This window comes from Mya arenaria, chromosome 2 (assembly GCF_026914265.1).
Source record: "Mya arenaria isolate MELC-2E11 chromosome 2, ASM2691426v1".
Classification (NCBI taxonomy): Eukaryota; Metazoa; Mollusca; class Bivalvia; order Myida; family Myidae; genus Mya; species Mya arenaria.
In genome coordinates this window covers 54,259,223-54,279,815 of record NC_069123.1, presented here as the reverse complement: position 1 = coordinate 54,279,815, position 20,593 = coordinate 54,259,223, and the positions used below count along the sequence as shown (strand labels likewise).

General features: G+C 35.0%; 1 protein-coding gene across 1 annotated transcript; it reads right to left on the bottom strand.

Moving 5' to 3' along the window:
• Nucleotides 1–56: 56 nt before the first annotated feature.
• Nucleotides 57–20,571, bottom strand: LOC128246521 (protein ecdysoneless homolog). The gene is made up of 14 exons (XM_052964757.1): nt 20,348–20,571; nt 15,113–15,230; nt 12,954–13,041; nt 12,358–12,536; nt 11,978–12,119; nt 11,545–11,595; nt 10,907–11,035; nt 10,524–10,658; nt 9,988–10,073; nt 7,823–7,923; nt 7,366–7,531; nt 6,866–6,942; nt 6,381–6,592; nt 57–3,659 (listed from the first exon to the last, which is right to left on the bottom strand). Exons 1-14 carry the CDS (start codon nt 20,547–20,549, stop codon nt 3,216–3,218), a joined length of 2,130 nt encoding a protein of 709 aa, XP_052820717.1. The 5' UTR covers nt 20,550–20,571; the 3' UTR covers nt 57–3,215.
• Between the last annotated feature and the right edge of the window lie 22 nt (nt 20,572–20,593).

The window sequence follows — 20,593 nt, the reverse complement described above, 5'->3', positions numbered from 1 at the left end:
AATAAATCTTACCAAAATAAATGGATTTAACTTGTTTATAATGCTTTCAATAGTTAACTGTATAAGCCACATCACATAGTTTTGTGAATGCAGACAAATACTGAATTGTAGTGTTTGAAATTAGTGTTCATGGACATTTCAGCATCAACTGTTTAAATTTTATAGCTTTCCAGAGCAGCCAATAGTGCTGCAAAGGTTTAACATCTGGCCACAATTTCTCAAAGAAACTTAAGCTGGAGTATCAAGCTAAGCTCACAATTTTTGTTTTGGTAAAATTTCTTTACTTTTCTAGTTGTTGGCTAATGGAAACCAGAGCTATCGGTGGATGTGATTAATATTCCAACCACACCAACTTGTAATAAGAAGTATCACTGGGAGTGATGTATGCTCCTTGATGCCCTATGCCGATGATAAGGCATAATTTAATGGTCCTTATATGTCTTTTGTACAGTTGAAGTCAATACCTCAAAAACATGTAGTTATGGAGAGAAGTAAAATATAATCAAAGGGCAATTACCATACACAAAACAATGATTCTTTTGCACAGCACTTCTCAACACAGTCAATATGTGTATGAAGTTTGAAGTCATTGCCTCAAAAACATATGCCGTCTATGGAACGAAGAAAACAAAAGCAAAAAACAAGTGTACAAATAATCAAAAAGCATTAACTCTAAAAATGCCATATGCAACAATTCTCCTCAACACAGTAAATATGTGTATCAAGTTTGAAGTCGACATCTAAAAACATATGAAGCTATTGAGACAAGTAGAATTGTCCCAATGTCTCAGAACAGACGTACAGGACAAGGCGATTCCTATTGGTGCTTGGGTATAATATAGTGCTTAAGTATTTTCAAGAAATTGGGGCCAGGTTCTACAGGGGTGCATGTCAACCTGAACATTCATTGACACAACACTGAATGCTTTAATACAATTACAAGCCACAACACTTTGACACATGTAAGACGGTAAAAGTACAACCTACAATGATATCAACATTCTGATGTACAATATTTTGTTGATCAGAATCAGTGCATTAAATAATGATTTAAAAAACTATGTCTCTCCTAGAAGACACATGTTTGATGGCATGTTTATGCTAAGAAAATGTAATAAATGAACTACATTCAAACAAAAGAGATAAACTGAACACATGAAGGTTATGGCACAAGGTCAAAAGCGCCTAGAAGGAAATGCAAATGCTGGCCTGCTACTTTTAGGAGAAAAGGGGCATTATTTGACAAATCAAAAAAGACAGGGCCTTAATACACATATGCATATTGACTCTTGCAACATCTGTACTAAGTTTCATTAATTTTGCATATCTTGAGCTTTTTGAGTAATGGCCAATTCAAAACAATTTCCACTACAATGACAGCACTTCTGACCTGACAGCACTGAGTCGTGACAATGAGAGCACTGCCGACCCGACAACACTTGAGTCGTGACAATGAGAGCACTGCCGACCTGACAGCACTTAGTCATGATAATGAAAGTGCTGCCGACCCGACAGCTCTAAGTCAAGACAATAAAAGCACTGCCAACCCGACAGCACTAAGTCATGATAATGACAGCACTGCCAACCCGAAAGCACTAAGTCTTGACAATGACAGCGCATTCGACCCGACAGAACTGAGGCATGACAATGACTCTTTGATGAACAAACAAGCTAAAATAATAAATGAATTAAAACATAACTTTGCCATATTAAAGGAGATACAACTTCTTTTTTCTCTCATATTGTTGCTAGTATCTATGTTTTATTGAACACACTTTGCAGTATGTTGTATAGCAAATAAGAAGTTGGGACTAGAACATGAAATGCGATCATGAAAGGAAGAGCTGATCAATGTGACCAGAAACCAACTCCAGATACACACAAAACCATATTTTACTGTTCAGTTAAAAACATTTCAAGTCTCAAAATGATCATGTAAACTATAGTTCACTAGCAAAATATGTTTTGAATGGTCAATGTTGTCAACAAAACAAAATGATTGAGCACAGGCTGAGAGAGTATTTAAGGTCACAAAGATGCTAACAATATAAATAAAATATTCACCAATTCTAGTGCAAATCCGTGGACGGTTTAACACTGTTTATTAATCCTATATTATGACTAGGTAATACATTTAGAGGAATGTTGTTTACAATTTAAGCATATACAATATACATGTATAAACATTTTGTCTAAACAATGCTTGATCAATCAAATCACAATTCAATGGTGCAAAGCAAAAAGGACATAACTCTTTCAATTTTTATGTGGAGTTAAATCTGTAGTGGGATGAGCCCTTGATTCATTGTATTACATATACAGTACCAAATATTGAATTTTCGTTGACATTGATTTGAAAAGTTTTCTTAGCAATCAGTAAAAAGCTATTTACAGGAATTAAGCAGTAAACTATTGGCATTATAATTATGTCCACTACCACTTTAGAGATTTCTTCAAACTCTCTATTTAACTCTCTATTTTGCAGAAAGAAATGTCAGTTCCAATTTAAAACATACATATAGATAAGTTTCATGAAGGACAAGTCACATCCAGTCAATGCTTGAAATGAACAATGTATAAAAAGTAAATATTTAAAAAAAATGATGTACATGTATACTTAAGCTGATACAATATAAAATGTGGTAACAATAATAAAGCATGGTAATCTTGTTTGATTAAAAGAAGGAACTACACATATCTGTAGATAGAAATTACTGTTACAATAGCTAGGCTTAACATAATTATATAAAAAAGAGTATTTGCATATTGCAGATCATTATTGCGAGAGAACATCTTCTGTTTAAATTAAAACAAAAAATGTGAAAAATTTCACGAAGAAGGAGCAGAGACATATGACAGTGAAGGCATAAACATTTCTAAAAAGAAAACTGTACAAGATGTGCTATATTTTTGAGAGAATGATAATTATTATGCAATATGACCTCATCACGATACCTTAACAAGAGCTCTGTGGAGTGAACGCTCAAAAAAATGGCATAACTCAATAATTATTAAAGTTGAAGGTCCAAAAGGTTGAAATATTTTGAATGTTTCTCAGATATTGCAAAGGTTGAAGTGTCAGGAAGCCAAGGCCATGACAATACCTCGACTTCTTGTCTTTGAAAAACAGGTACTAGTAAGCTTAAAAAAAGATCATATAATTCACAATATAAAAACGTTGTTTTAATTAGGTAATGAACATCATAAGCAGACTGTTAGACATCTGTTTCCTTGCTGTCAATTCTTGAACGGGAAACTCTTGGTGGTGGTTTGGCTGCCTGGGATTTAGGGCTTGATTGCCCCTTTCGGGGTGGGACCACCGGGCGGGGTGGAGGAGCTGGCTTACCTTTCTCCCTGACCCTGGGGGGAACTGTGGGCGGTTGGGGCTTATCTTTGTTCCCCTCAGCTGGTGATGGAGCACTTATAGTTTCAATATTCTCATTAGTAGGTGTAGTTCCGTTGGGTGTGTGGTCCAAGTTAGGGGGCAGAACCAGCCCCATGCTGCCCAGGATGTTGGAGGTGGGGCCGGCAAGTCCTTCCTGGGCACCGTATGACTCCAACAAATTCTTCACAGCATTCAGGTCGATGTCCACTGGCTGGAAGTCATCATCCTCCTCATCTATGTCCTTTGGTGGCTTGGAATTGTTTCCAGATGGCTCCTGCAGTTTTTTAAGATAGCTAATTGTACAAATGATCCAGATAAAACAGAAACAAACTAGTGCCATCACAGGAGTGATAAAGGCCACAAAAATGAAAGCATATTATTTGAAAGGGGGTGCAATTTGAAGGCATGTTATTTAGTATTTAACTAAGAATCTATCAGTCAATCATCATATACATCTACTTTAAAGAGATATTAATGTTACTTAAATTCAGAAAAGATCATTATTTGTGTATGGAGACGTTTCCATTTCAATGGAAATGTCTGGACTTTCAGCAATCCAGTGAAAATAGTACAGAATTCAACAGTTCAGAATTTCCAAGGATACAAATGGCCAAATATCTGACAAAAGTTAAGCATGAAATTGCTTTTTACTACCATTTATTGCATATCCTGACCAAAATATATATATGATACATTATGTATTACGTACAATAAAACTGTAAAAAACTTGAGGACGCCATGTCCCTACCTAAAACCTCGTGTAATCCAAATGTTTCGGGCTACCCTGAGTTTCCAATTTAGTCATAAAATGCCTTATTTTCAAAGTTTGAAGTCGTCTCGTAATATTTTACCTTACTTATATAAGTTTAAAATTTCTCAACCTTTACTTCATCATTATAAAGCAAAATTACATCTGTAACTAATATTACATATTACATGTATTAAATAATATTCATAATATTTCATTTTTCAATATATATAAAAACTTGAAGCGCCGCAATGTGACGAAACCAGGTTTTTGTTATGGGCAATCAGAAATTATAGCCAATTAATTTGTTGTATGACTTTATCTTTACTTTTATCAAAAAGAGACGTAACTGAAAATTACTGTTTTTCTATTTTAAGTAACAGTGACCTTGACCTTGGCCCCTCCCCCCTCAATAGCAATCCCAAGCTAGCTCTTCACATAAGCTAACACACACCAACTTTCGTCAATATCTATCAATCCTAACTAAAGTTATTGGGCAGAAAACATTTTTCTATTTTTAGTAACAGGCGACCTTGACCTTAGCCCCACCCCCTAAAAAGCAATCCCAAGCTAGCTCTTCACATAAGCTACCTACACACCAAGTTTCATCAATATCTGTCAATGCTAACTAAAGTTATTGGGCAGAAACCATTTTTCTATTTTGAGTAACAGTGACCTTGACCATTTTTCTTTTTGAAGTAATAGTGACCTTGACCTTAGCCCCTCCCCACTCAAAAGCAATCCCAAGCTAGCTCTTCACATAAGCAACTTACACACCAAGTTTCGTCAATATCTATCAATGCTTACTAAAGTTATTGGGCAGAAAACATTTTTCTATTTTTAGTAACAGTGACCTTGACCTTAGCCCCACCCCCCTCAAAAGCAATCCCAAGCTAGCTCTTCCCATAAGCTACCTTCACACCAAGTTTCATCAATATCTATCAATGCTAACTAAAGTTATTGAAAAGAAACCAATGTTTGATGCCCGCCAGCCCGCCCGCCCAACGACAACCTCATTCTAATAACGTGGTTTTCGTTGAAAACCTGGTTAAAAAATTACAACACATTGGCACAGTTTTTGTATTGCCTTGTAGAAATTGTTCATATGTTCAAAGGCTATCGTATACTTAATGCGAAAAAAAAGTGAATGAATAGCATTTTCGATATTCATTTTACAGTTGATTCCTGGTTATCTATTATGGTAGGGTTTTATTGTTAGGTTAATTTCTCATTTACATTTCTCACAATAAAATTCTCATCATAACCTTTTCACAATTCCCAAATGACCTTGTCAATTAAAATAGGTCATGCTTAAACATTGATAATCGGTTTTCACACGTTTTGAATTTTTCTATCATCTGTCATATTTATGATAACATTTTTTTCATCTTGCGAAATTTTTTACACATCTCAATTGTTGTTGTTTTTTGGAACATACTTTCAAGAAACTGTGTGAAATTATGACCTCGAGGTAATCATAGGCTATTGTGTATGATTTGTGTATTTGGGACCCCCAATGGTGCTCGAGTCCTCCACTTATTTAGGTTTCGATATATCGTCAGTACATTTCATATAAAAATAGAAGGAATGAAGGTGGCGACACGGCCTCAACCGTGACTAATCCACAGCTCTCAAGAAATCACCTGTTTGAGGGATTGCACTGTATAGGTATTATATGTGTCTAAGATAGCATGCCAATACACATGCTGACCAAATTTAGTGATGATTGGACAAAGGTTCCTAAAGTTATTGAGCAGGCATAAAAGAGGTATGAATTCACTGATCTTTATAGGTTCATATTTTAAAATGATGAAGAAAACACACAAATATGATAAAGCATAGTAAAATATTGGCAGATGCCATGATGTGTCAAAGTGATCCGTGTTGAAAGGGATGGTTGTTTAAAAAGTACACATAAAAAGGTTTTCAATTAACATAATATGAAAAATTATAATTAACCCCCCAAAAAGTGGACAGACAGTGTGATAACTATACAGCACTGCAAACTTTTGCAGGGCCCTTATAAATAATTATATAAAAAAATATAATTAACTGTAACATGTTGCACCTGACAAAGATAGCATACTTACATTTGCACTACATGTATTCAAGGTTATAACAGAGTCAAGGTTTTGCACAGTTTTGATGGGAATTAAATTGACCTGATAATCCTGGTCTTAAGATTGGAATGGATTATTACTTTTCAATAGTTATAGTATATCACTATGTTACATTATGCACACAAACCTTCATGGTTTTCTTTGCCTGTGGTTTGCTCTGCCTTTCAAAGCTTTTCCCAACATCAGTCTTGGCGAGTTCCCGGTCCATGACATCCATGTACCTGTCAAGTGATGGGGGCCGCTTGATTTTGGTTTTTCCCCGACCTTCGTTGTCTGAGTCATCCTCCCAGCCATACTCACTCATGTCAGAACTTGATACACTTGCATCGTCATCAAACTCTGAAATAGCAAGGAAAATTGTAAAAATTGAAAGAATATTTAAAACAACTCCATCTTTCAATACTTGTCTAGTTTTTGTTCTGGCCATCTGCCATGGCAAACATACATCCACATGTAAATCACCAATCTCTTTTTACCTCTGTTTTATCCCTTTTTTTAAGAATAAACCTTTACTTTACAAACATCTTATCGTAATTAATAAACAATTTATCCACTAGCAATTTTATCACATTTACATTTTATGAGACAGAAATCTTGGCAAAGGTCTCATACCAAACATTTCCTGCATTGCGTTGATGAAGCCACTGCCATCAAACTGAATGTCTGCATCATCATCTTCATCATCAGCACTAAAAGCAAGGATGGCAGAAAGTCAAACACACTCAAATATCAAGTATAAATGCACTCTTTCATAGCTTCATACTAAGAAAACTAGGGGCCGTATTCAATAAACAACTTATATCAATCTTATATCTATGAGTAGAATCTAAGTGTTTTGATTGGACTGTAAAATTAATTGACCAATTGACTGAATGGAATCACTGAGCAATGTATAAGAATAAGGATAACATTTATATTGAACATTGGCCCAGGAAAAATAAATCTAGAGGTAATTTTATTTTAAACTGTTGTCTATTTGACCAACTTCTTGAAGCATACATCAAATATGCCAATATGACATCTTACTCTACTGTTTGAGAGAATATCTACTGTACCTATGTTTTGTTAATTAATATTGAATATATAAATATATAACTATCATAAAATCTCACCCTGGAACCTCTGCTCCCTCTACACTGGAGATTTTCTTTACAAATGACTTCATGCTGTCTGCCACCTTCCCAAGGTCAAACACGTCTCCATCTTCATCAAGGTTACCACCCCGCTCTCGTAACATGGCATCTAGTGAGTCTGGGGTCAGTGTTAACCAGGAATCATCTGTAAAATAAACAAGTAAGTGTACAGGTATGTTACGAATGTATGTCTCACAATGCAATGATTAAACATTACAAATAAAAAATTAAAATAGGTCCATGTTAAATTTTAGTTCTAAGTGATCCAGTATGATAATACAAGTACACAGCCATCTCAAGTAATGGAGACAATATGTACTTATACTGAAGTGTATTTAATCTGTAACCTTGAAAAAATAACTTGGGTTTGAACATTTTTTATGCCGAAAGCAGTCGAGATTAAGCCATTCCTAAATGAACACACAAACATGCCTACCATCGGGTGGTTGAAGGTTGTGTTCAGCCAAGCGCCTTTCCTCAACGTCCACAGGCACTGACTTCAGCAGTTGGTGGATCTGGCTTCCAGGATCCTCAGATCTACACAATTAATAATATTACTTTTACAATTTGAGTAGTTGAGACAATAAGAAGGAGAACAGTCACAGACAGCCATAGCCCCTGCAGAATTACGAACAGTATCAAATTTGCCTAAAAATAGGATTACAATCAAACACTGGACAGTAACTAAACAAGAGGCCCAAAAGGGCCTATGCTCTACTGGCATGGCTTTTGTGGTCATATCAATCCAGAGCATGTATGTATGGGTAAAAGGCAACAGACATATGGTTTATGTTTTGTGTTTGGCTTACCTGAAAACGTAGCACGTTCAACATCTGAGCCCAGAAAGTATTGTAAGCAGATTAGTTTCACTAATTTTAATATGTGCCAAGTAAAAGTCATCTGACAAAAAAAAATGCTTTCAAAGCTGTACTCATAGTAAATATTTCTGTAGTTTTAAAAGTTAAAAAAAGTTGGTCAAAAGGTCAAAGTCAAGGGCATCCTAGGACAACATTGATCAATTTGAACAAACATTCACAATCAATTGTGCTAAGATGGATGCATGAACACACAAAAAGATTTTCAAACCTTTCCAGATTTATGTTTACCAAACCTGTGAACCCTGGGTGTGGCCAGTAATGACACCAGGTGCATAACTTAAACATTCACAACCAATTTTGTTAAGATGAATGCGCAAACTACAGAACTTAAAGCTAAAAAATGGCCTTTGGGCTTTCAACAAGAACAAGGCAGAGTAATTCACAAAATCAGCTGCAGAAGCAAAAAGCAAAATGTCTCTCAAAATCCTAGACTTGCAAATTGTCTCCCTTAACTCTAGACTTGAATTTACATGTACATGTAAACTTGGCTAAAAATAGAATTCGCTCATGCAGACCTGGCTAAAAATAGAGAGCATTTCTTTAAAACTTTCATGGCCCATAATCTAGGCATTCATGGGCGGATCTGGCTGGTTTTCGAAAGGAACCGAGCTCTAATGGATATCTAGATACTGTACAAGTTTCATTGAAATACAATAAAAACTGAAGACTGTATCGTGTTCACAACCAATTGTTTACACAATAGCATTTTTTTTATACTATCAAGGGCCATAATCTAGGCATGCATGGGCGGATCTGGCTGGTTTTCGAAAGGAACCCAGCTCTAATGGATATCTAGATACTGTACAAGTTTCATCGAGATACAATCAAAACTGAAGACTGTATCGTGTTCACAAGCAATTGTTTACAGACGCACGGACGCACGGATGCACATACTACGTACACATTACCATCGCATAAGCTCTTCTGGCCTTTGGCCAGTAGAGCTAAAAATACTGCAGTCGGAGTCATTGTTCATGTGCACTGCACTTCTGCTTAATGAGAATTATCTGTATATGAAGTTTATATATCACGACTTTTCAACTTATGCTCTGGACAAAAAATTTGTTTGAAAATTAACAAAGGGCAATAACTAAAAAAATACTCCAGCCAAAGTTATGGCTCCTGTGCACTGCACTTCTCTTTAATGACATCTATATGTATATGAAGTTTAAAGTCAATACCTAAAAGACTTTTGGAGTTATGCTCCGGAAAAAAAAAGGTACCGGTATGTAAATTAACAATGGGCAATAACTCCAAAAATACTGAACCCAGAGTTATGATTTCTGTTCAGTGCACTTCTCCTCAATGAGATCTATCTGTATGAAGTTTGAAGTAAATACGTCAAAGACTCAAGTTGTGCTCCAAAGTAAATTGCCTGGACGCACACACACACATACACGCACACACCTACCATTACTATGTCCATTTTGCCTTTCATCAAAGGAAAATAATTGGTACACATGAAAATCACAGTTCAACTTTCCACATAAATAGAAGTCATATATGTGCTCAGCCTGTAGTGAAAAAAATTGCTTTAATATGCAAAACATTTGGTAGTGCTAAATAAATGTATTGTGATGGATCAAGGAAGTCTTCTTCATTCTCACTCCTCAACTTTTATAAAATATATTTTTCATTTGCACAAGTTTTTTTTAGTACAGATAAGTAGTTTGGGGCACACTTAGTATTATGCAATCCTTAAGCAACCCAGCTGCTATGTTACCTGTGTGAGTAAAGCATATTTTCCTTGTAGAACTTCCAGGCATTGTCCAACAGTTTCTTATACAACACTGACCCATCCAGCTCACCCTTAAATGACAATAAAACTAGGGTCTGGAATGAAAACTATATAAAAAATACAAATCTGAAATCCTGAAACTTAAGTTTGAGCATGAGGGATTTTGGCCTAAAGCCTGTTTCCAAAGCTATTTGTATCCATTCAAAGGAAATTCCTACTCTTTTTGATGCAAATATCCAGCAAAAAAACTGTATAACTGTTTCAAAAAGCTCTCAAACCCTGATAATAGAATTAATCCTTGTAAAGAACAATCAAAATTTCCTTGTAACCGCTTGTCATAAACTAGATAAGCAAGAAGATACACCTATTTTGTAACATAACCATAGTATAATATGGCTTCAGTAGTAAATGGAATAGGTAACATTCTTTAGAGCTGGTTTGCCCATCTTTTACACTTTCTAACAGAACTGAGCTATAAGTGAAGTCTCAGCCACTAGCCTTAAATGGATGGCAACACATACCCTAAAGTAGTTGTTTTCCTGTAGGGACTGGACATACTGTTGCCACCGGTGACTTTTTGTTGGAATGTTGTCATTGGTCGGAGTGGTAGCCTCATTTCCAGCGGCCTTGTGACATAGGATCTCAAAACCATGGGCCTAAACAAGGAAGTACTCATTTAGTGCTCAAAAAGTTTTGAATAATGTGGCTATTTGCTAAACTAGAGGCAAATAAATGATATGAGGAAAAGAGCTTTCGTTTTATTTTATTTTTATTTGAAAACTTTGCATTTACAATATAGATTCAAACCATATAAATTGAATAAATTTTAAATCCCCACTAACTCAAAATGCTTACAAACAATGAACAGTACAGTTAAGTATCTGTTTTACAAGTAATTACTAACCAATTTCATGCCCAGATCATGTGACAGGAACTTTGGGCTGGAGGTTGCTGGAAGAACCCAGCCACTTCGCCTATCAGGCTGGAATGTCTGGTGGACCAGCTGGGCATATAGGCAACGCGTCATACGGGTCTAAAACATTCAAGGGTTACAAAGGTTACTACAAGAAAGATGCATTTTTACTTATTTTTATAAGTGCATTTGTAATTCTATGAAGGACCTTAAATATATTCTGATATACAAAGTCATGTAAAGTTTTAAAGATGCATGTTGCCCCCATAATAATTTGTCATCATTCCAAAGGTTTTGAAGTGTAGAGAATAAATATGTCAAATGATATTGAGAAAAATATATTACAAATCCACATGTAAGAACTTAAAATAGGTAATTCCTCATCCAATGCCACAAATTTATCTGTATTTTTAGACATTTATTTTGATACAAAAATCAGCAAACAATACCCTTATAAATGATATCGAAATGTTGAGTGGGCGTCAGGCATTAAAACTTAACATAAGTGTCAATGGCTCAATAAGTAGACAAGCTTATGTTTACATCTAGTTTTCAGCATGGCGCAATGACTGCTCGATGCCACTACACAGTTGCAACTTGCAAGTACAATATTTTTAACAATTATTTACCCTGTGTGTGATTCTTGTGCCAGGTCGAAAGTAGGTAAATGTTCTGCAGCACTGAAATAAACAAAAACAATGACTATATTGCTCACCTGATTAAAATGACAAACTAGTTAGTTGTTATTAAGATGTTGATAAACAGCTCTACATGAGGCTTTTTACCAATTACCAAAAGTCTTGGCCTTGCAGTTTAAGAGAAGATTTTCAAAGTATATACTCTATATAAGTATTTAGAAAACCCGGGACCCCTGAGCAGGGGCCATTTTTCATCCGATGGTCATAGTTTGAAAAATCTTGGTAAAGGACCACTACATGAAGCTGCAAAAATATATATCAAGGGGTGGGCTTCGCAAAAAAATGAAGTCAATATCCTAGAATTCAATATGTATAGATAATTTCATTTACACAAAGGATAACAATCTCCAACATCAGTTTTTACCTTTAAATCCATGGGGTCCCTGTAGTAAAAGGCTCTGACAGCAGGGGCAAGGAGATCTGGACGCTCATCCAAAATGGCTGCCATCTGAGCCGGGATGAAGCAGTGTGTGTAGTGTGTGTGATCCTGTAGCAGGTCTGGAAACCTGGAAACAACGAGGGCTTAGCATTGAAATATACCCATAATTTTCTTATATACTTCATATCCACTTTAAAAAAACAACGGGTAAACAGAGTGAGTACCCATGAATGCTTACGATATGCATACAGCCTAAGGATTTTACAATTATTTTCTTAAAAAATATCATTCTACAAATGTTAATTAATCTTAAATTCCCTGAAATGCTTGAAATAAAAACATTTCCTTGAATTTAAAACACATACTTGTTAATCCTGTTGTTGATGGCAACCTGTATATTCGGTGCTGCACGTGTCTTGGTAGGATTCTTGCGGATACAATCCACCGCATCCCCTATATTGTTCACAGTTTGTGGAAATATTGTTTTATCTGTGTGGGATTGCGGGACCGGAATAATGTGGAGCTCTCCATTGTAGATGTACACCTACAGGTTGAAGGTATATCACAGCTGATTAACGAGTTATAATATTAGAAAGGTTGTTTAACACTACTTGTATGGGTACGAGTCGATTACTTCTGGGGTGCTACAACATACAGGTATGGGTACTTTGTAAACAATTCAAGCATGTAGTTTATACCCAGGACACATGTAAATGTGTGATATGCATCATACAGGTATGAGAAGGCTAGTGCAATGCATCGTTATGGTATCGTTATGGTATCTACAAAATATGAGGAATGCGTTGGTGGGACTACTGCTTCTCGTTAAAACACGATTTCGCAAAACTGCAGCAAAAGTTGCTACACATACTTTTCCTAACCTCAAAAGGGTAAACTTAAATATAAAGACTATCTCATTTAAATGATAGTATTGATACAATGGTGACTGGGTAATTGGTACCCTGTTTTCTGCAGTGTCAGGGTTAAGCCACTTGGGGAGGGCATCAGCTGCCTCTATCAGCAGAAATTCTTCATCACTGTCATGTACCCTGTAAGGAGATAATATATTTACATAGACACAGTCATACAAAATCCAAATTGATTTCTTCCAAAAAATAAGAGGGTTATATTAAAATAATAGTAAAATGAACTGTAAGGCGTAACAAACAAGAGGCCCAAAAGGGCCTATGCTCTACTGGCATGGCTTTTGTGGTCATATCAATCCAGAGCATGTATGTATGGGTAAAAGGCAACAGACATATACTTTATGTTTTGTGTTTGGGTTACCTGAAAACGTAGCACGTTCAACATCTGAGCCCAGAAAGTATTGTAAGCAGATTAGTTGCATGAACTATTTTAATATGTGCCAAGTAAAAGTCATCTGACAAAAAAAATGCTTTCAAAACTGTACTCATAGTAAAAATTTATATAGTTTTAAAAGTTAAAAAAAGTTGGTCAAAAGGTCACAGTCAAGGGCATCCTAGGACAACATTGATCAATTTGAACAAACATTCACAATCAATTGTGCTGAGATGGATGCACGAACACACAAAAAGATTTTCAAACCTTTCCAGATTTATGTTTACCAAACCTGTGAACCCTGGGTGTGGCCAGTAATGACACCAGGTGCATAACTTAAACATTCACAACCAATTTTGTTAAGATGAATGTGCAAACTACAGAACTTAAAGATAAAAAATTGCCTTTGGGCTTTCAACAAGAACAAGGCAGAGTAATTCACAAAATCAACTGCAGAAGCAAAAAGCAAATTGTCTCTCAAAATCCTAGACTTGCAAATTGTCTCCCTTAACTCTAGACTTGAATTTACATGTACATGTAAACTTGGCTAAAAATAGAATTCGCTCATGCAGACCTGGCTAAAAATAGAAAGCATTTCTTTAAAACTTTCATGGCCCATAATCTAGGCATTCATGGACGGATCTGGCTGGTTTTCGAAATGAACCGAGCTCTAATAGATATCTATATACTGTACAAGTTTCATCGAGATACAATCAAAACTGAAGACTGTACCGTGTTCACAAGCAATTGTTTACAGACGCACGACCGCACGGATGCACATACTACGTACACATTACATATTACACATTGCCTTTGGCCAGTAGAGCTAAAAATGGATTCTTTTCACTAAGCTGACCGATCATATTGTTTTCATCCCAACCCTTTTTTTTGCTGTAGTGTGGATTTATTTTTGTAGTTTCCTGAGTGAACATGATAAAATTGTATAATTTATACCTAAAAGTTTTTACATATATGGTATTGGTTGGTTCCAGTAACAGGATCTGGGTTCTCAAAAAAAAAATGGAAAGATAAAAACAATTTGGCTACATGCTATATTATTAAGGAATGAATAGCAAGGGTTGCGTCATTATCGGGGTATGAACGCAATTGGGTTGGTCAATGTGTGTGGAAACCGAAGGACTCCACACGTACTTTGACTAACCCAATTGCGTTCATATCCCCGATAATGACATCAACCCCGCAATTCATTCCTTATATTTACACCAATAGTTCATTATTTCATTCAAGAATTGTTAAAAAAAAAATTCATTTCATTTAAGAAAACCTTTCAGTAATCCGTTTTTACCCATTCTGTAAATAGACCCGACTATAACTGGAAACATTTTTTTCAATTTTTTTCAAATGACGTCACAATAACGCGGGAAAAGATCAACCACTTGAAATCACTTTAAAACGTAAAATTAAAACACTTCTGGTACCAATATATTTAAAATATAATAAACTAACACTTTTAAAAATGTTGATCTATATTTTACGGGACCTGCAGACACAATACTACCAATAACAAGATCAATAGCTTTCATGTATATTGTTATGCAATGAATTACGATCCGAACATATCCAAAGATGTTGCGTTCATCGATTGATGAACGCAATTGCCGAAATGCAGTTCATTTAAGGAATGGAAGTTGAGGTGTAAATATACTACTCTAAATTTTTTTTAGATGTTAGTGGAAACAAAGACCTTTTTTAGCTGAAATAGGTCAAACCATTTCCCTTTTGTTTCTTTTCAACAGAATTTAATGAAAAAAACAGGCAAGCCTTTCAGCACTCAACTCTAGATCTACATTTTGCACTGACCTGGCCACGAGGCCGGGAAATCTCTGGGTCAGCTGATACAGCAGGTATACAATGAACCATTCATCTTCTACGTTTTCTGCAAAAGAGGTCTCCCCATGCAGGTGGCCTGGAACATTTCCTGAAATACACAATCTTTACTGCTGAACTACCGTACATTGTCTTGTAAATAGCATTAAAATACCTGTAAATGTGAAAATCAGGTAGAATTTGGATACACTTAAATAAATAAAATTAATTACATTAGTTAAATAAATATCCAGTACCCTTTCCAGTGATATGCCATACATGTATGTGCATGAGAAAGCTATGACAACAGTTGTAATAAAATGCCTCTAATATCATTAGATATTAAATATGGATGTTTTACCCCCATCAAACTGGCTGCATGCAGGGGACTTTAGACAGCAGGTGATTCACAACAAATGTTTATGCCTGGGATGAGTTTCACACTAGGGATTTTGACAAATTTCCCTGCTCCAGGGGTGGAATTGATACAACACAATTAGAACCATGAGGCAAAACATTTATTGGTGCAATGTGAGAAGTCATATATGGTCGAATCTCGTGATATAACGTTTTTAATGTATAATGATTGAAAACTTCAAAATAATTTGGTTCATGCTCAGTTCTGGCAAATTGAATATAGTTTTGTTGGTTTTCCATGTAAAGCACTTCAAAATGGTCTCTGCAATAAACTCTTATAAATGTTTTTAAGTTGGAAATAACTACGGATTATGAGATGAGTAAATCAGCAGAATCATATGAACAGTGACATGAAATACCACTACTAATCTGATGTGTCCTCCACACTAACAATTTGTTACAAATCAATCAAAAATCCATTACAGGATCCTGACAAACACGAAACAATTTGATGCATGTGAGTTCTTCATCACCTCTGACAGAAAAATCCATACATTGTAGAAACTGTTAAGAAAAAGAAACATCAGCTCCTTTGCATCTGTAACAGAAGTTTTATTAAAGGGACTCATAAAGTTTGTGAATCAGACAAAAAAAGCTTCATTTCGTGTGATATGTGACCCAACCACTTGTAACAATGATAAAACATCATCAGAATATCAAATAAGAGCTCAATTTAACATGATTACCGGTATTACAAGTTGCTTGAGAAAATGTTCAATTTTATCTTAGATAAAAAGATATATGTTCAATTAAGTTTCTTCTAGTTATCGCTGAAAATGGTGTTTGATTATAAAATCAAGTAAAATAACTCGATTTACACAAAGTTTGAAAAATTTGTTGCCAACAAGAAAGAAGTGAGTGAATAGCTTTACGAAAAAAACAATAAGGTCATCGTGCTGAAATGTGAAAATGAACAGGTAACAGCATACTAAATACAAACAATAAGTGGTCATGAGTATAATACACTGTGTTAGCAATTCTAGAGGTTTTCATTACCAATCTCTAGAATGTCTCATTCATCTCAATACTTCCAAGTAAGAATGTTCCCATGAAAGGCATTGATAAACAAAACCATCCCAATAAACTTGCCAGCCAATACGGGGAGGGTACATGACATCAGTAATCTAAGTAAATGAAGATATTGCCAGAACACTAGTTAGATATTGATTGACAAGACCAATCTAGAAATGCGTGTCTATGTGTTGATTAAATAAATTGCAATTTGTGACCAAAGGCTGGTACTACGATAATTATGAAACTATACCTGTTCAAGGAAAAAAACAATTCTTAGAATCAAAGGAGAAATTGGAAGTGCTCTAGCTTTTGTGCAGTTGCTATAAAACACTGCATCAACTTTGTAATAATTCAATCACAGATCTGCCCTATACTTTTATATTTTGTGTAGTCAAACTGTCATGATATAATTTAAGTGCCTGGTTTCACAACACACAGTGGGTGGCGCAAAACTAAAATATCCAAATTTTCATTTAGTTTTGAAGCACTATCCTTTGGGCGAAACAAATTGCCTTTGCTACCTCTTCTGATGAAATAAGGAGTTGAGCTAATATTTCATCAGAGATTTGTTGAAATTCTGCTTGCATTCAAAAGGAAAAATCTTCAGACAACATTAATACATTTTTGTATCAAAAAGTTCCAGACTATCCCATCCACAATGGCTTATAGCTTTTTTATGATTTTTTTTTAAAGAAAAATATATTGTGAAAGTATTGACTATAATTTACTTCCTTATACAAAATGCAATAACCACAGAGCCATAAAACAATATTATTTGGGCAGTGTCAGGCATTTGACTCTTGCAACTATTTCTTATCTTGTAGTACTTACAAGTGTATTTGAATGCAACCGCTTTTTGAATGTTATTCTGTAAAAATCTTCTTTTTGTAATATTTGCTACACTCTTGAAACACATAGACATGAATATACCGGTAACAGCATATGTATAAATATTCATGTTAGCTAAATATTGAACCTTAAAAAACATAAAATGTGACTTTTTTAAAAAGCTGTGTTTTGGTCCCTCAAACCCCCTTTTGTATTGTGGAGATTCCCTTTGAGAAAATATTGCATTTAAGTCCCCTCAGCCAGCTCAAAAATACCGTTATAAAAGACAATGGGGCTGTCTGATCTGTGAGAGTATGACAAAATATGGTACTAGAAATTTGAATGAATATGAATGCAGGTGTCCGACATCAAATTATACTTTTAGTCTCTTATCTTGCAAATTCAGATAAATCTAGTGTATTCTTTCCATGTAACAACCAAAAATAAAAGTTAAAAAAAATGATATAGCAGATGTACATGCACTCAGTGATAAAACAGAACATTTATATTTATTGATCTTACTTGAGGTATATATGTAGAATATTTGTTAACCTAAATGAACAAGATCAGTTTCTTTGAACAACCAGACCTTAAATTACAGGTTGAGCTAGGTTGTTTTTTTAATTCAATAGCCATACTTATCAATCGGCTTAGATGTAATGCCAATAATTTTACTCTATCCAGAAGATCTTCATATGTTATCATGTAATCTTTGCACAAAAATCTTAAGGCTCAAGATTGATTTTGTAGTCAATATTAATAGCTAGGAGTTTGACAGTTTATTGCAGTTTGCAAATATGAAAGTTGGGTTTTTTATAGCTTGAAAATTGTCAGGGAATAACCATTGCTTGCATGTTTTGCAATAGAACCAGCCAATTAAAATATTGCTTTCAATTTGCAAGAAAGTAGTTTAATGTTCTTCAATAATTTAGTGAATAGAAGGACAATGTATTATTATCTGTATAGATGATAAAACAGGATATATCAATGAAATAAAATATGTTATTTATAAAATATTGGGCTGATTGTTCAGAACTTTATTTAAGTTAACAACGTGATTAACGACATCGCTGTTAACTTTTAAACGTGAAATATTTTATGATGTGCTCACATATTTAAATATAAACAAGTACAGCTGAAACAGTTTTCTCAAATCTTGTCAGAAATACAGCAGATCACAAGTTTATCCATTAAACTGCCAGAGCAGTAACGATTTGAAAGTTAACAACGATGACGTTAACAATGTTGTTAACTTTAACAAAGTTCTGAACTATCGGCCCAATGAAAGGTATTATACTAGGATGAAGCCTTGCCATCACCCTAATATCAGCCTATGAACTAGTAAACTATTTGGTTGTATTTAAGTATTTTTTATATATCTGTAAGATAGGAGGCTGATAGCAGGTCCAGTTAGTCGATATACTGGTAGCTTTGTCTAAAGGATATCTTGAGACAAAAAGACAAAATTCTCGAAAAATCCATCAACACAGCTTGAAAGTGGTTGTTGTTGAAGGCCCGCATCCCGTCCTCTACAAGTTTTAATAATGTAGTTTGGCACTCAGGCCTTTGGAATTGTGAAAAAAGGGACAAAATGCATATAGATGTGATTAAACCATACGTTTTTCAAACAAAAAACCTTCCACAGCTTTATATTATTTTAATATTTAAGCTCCATTTGAAGCATGAATCTATTCTTTTTGAAGGGATAATAAATTTTCAGTCCAGTTTTTGTGAAAAAGCACTTTTGGCGAAAGTGAATGCATACAAGGGCCAAATTTATGCCATATTTTCAGTTGAAAAAAGCACCTTTACCACTAGACCACCCTCACCCCTGAACTACTTTAGTGGTGAAACTATGGAGAAAAAGGCAGGAGTACTGGATATGCCTGAAAGATTAATGAGGGCTAGAAACCAACAATTTTAGTTTGGCAGAGTGAGAATCTTGGTTAAATGAGAACATAAGTTCCACTAACATTTATTTTAGAACATGCTAGCTCAATGTTTTATTTACAGTAGTAATGCTATGCAAAACCCCTTTATCATTAAGTCTGATTACGGTATTTAGACTACAGTAGTATTACTATTATGGAGTCTGGTCAAAAAGGCCCAGTACCAGGAAGTCCTTAAAAAAACCTATATTGTGTAACTGTTTAAGAATGTTAATTGAATATACAAGACCATAACATCTAATAAACATTAGCAAACAAAACCCCCCACAAGCATTTGTACATGTTTGATAGTTGCTGATGATATATAAATTTGAAACAATCAAAAATAACCATTTAATAGCCCTTGTTATTTAATTTTGACAAGTGGAATTCATAATGAAGATGCCTGCTGAAATCTTGTCTGGTATTTGAATACCACATCTTGTCCCTTTGGTGTAAGCCATCCTACCGAAAATAAAACTCTGATACAAGATATTCAGTGAAACACCTCAAAATCCTCAAATTCTGCTTTCTTTGGGAGGCTGTTCCTTTCCTGACTTAAAGCCTCAAAGCAGAAAGAGTTCATCCCATATTTAATTGTTCTAAACTTCTTACTGATGGCAAATCTACATAGTTTTTCTTATCTGAGATTAAAATAATGTGTCTGAAATGCTCCAATGTTTTGGACATAAAAAGTATGGCCATCAGCAAAATTAAATTGCTGGTAACGTTTCTAGTCTAAAATAATAGATGTGTTATACGGGATTCTTCCAATCCCTAACGTCGTGAAGGATTTGCCATATCAAAAATCTAAAAAAAATCCGTCAACGTACAATTATTTGGACTAGTAACGTTTCACGCTATTGTTTTGTCCTATGTGTGTTCGAGCCCCTTCATGCGCAAGCTTTTCCTCCTAACACACCAAAGTTACTTTAGGCAGTTTGCCAGCCTGTGTCATCCCTTTTTGGAAATGACTAATGAATACAAGTTATATTAATATAACATCCAAGCATAATCATAGCTTAAAATGAAAAGTACTTACCAGATTCTTGGACACATTTCAATTTAAACCCTTCCTTTTGCCAAATAACATCAATGAGCAGTGTGCTCAATGAGGTCATATAATTCTTTAAACATTCTTCAAGCTCTCTGACACATTCCGCTCGGTCTGTCGATTCAGACAAAGACGGATAAAGGAAATATTCAACCACATCTTCAGCAACCTTGTTTTGTTTTTCAGCCATGCTTTTTATTGACCTAAATGCAGGGTCATGACCTTATCTATTGC

Coding starts and splice junctions, on each gene's coding strand:
- LOC128246521 (XM_052964757.1), bottom strand. CDS start 20,549: ATGGCTGAAAAACAAAACAAGGTTGCTGAAGATGTGGTTGAATATTTC. Junction 12,120..12,357: donor ATCAACAACAGGATTAACAA/GTATGTGTTTTA, acceptor CGTTGTTTCCAG/GTTTCCAGACCTGCTACAGG. Junction 11,596..11,977: donor GGGACCCCATGGATTTAAAG/GTAAAAACTGAT, acceptor TGTTTATTTCAG/TGCTGCAGAACATTTACCTA.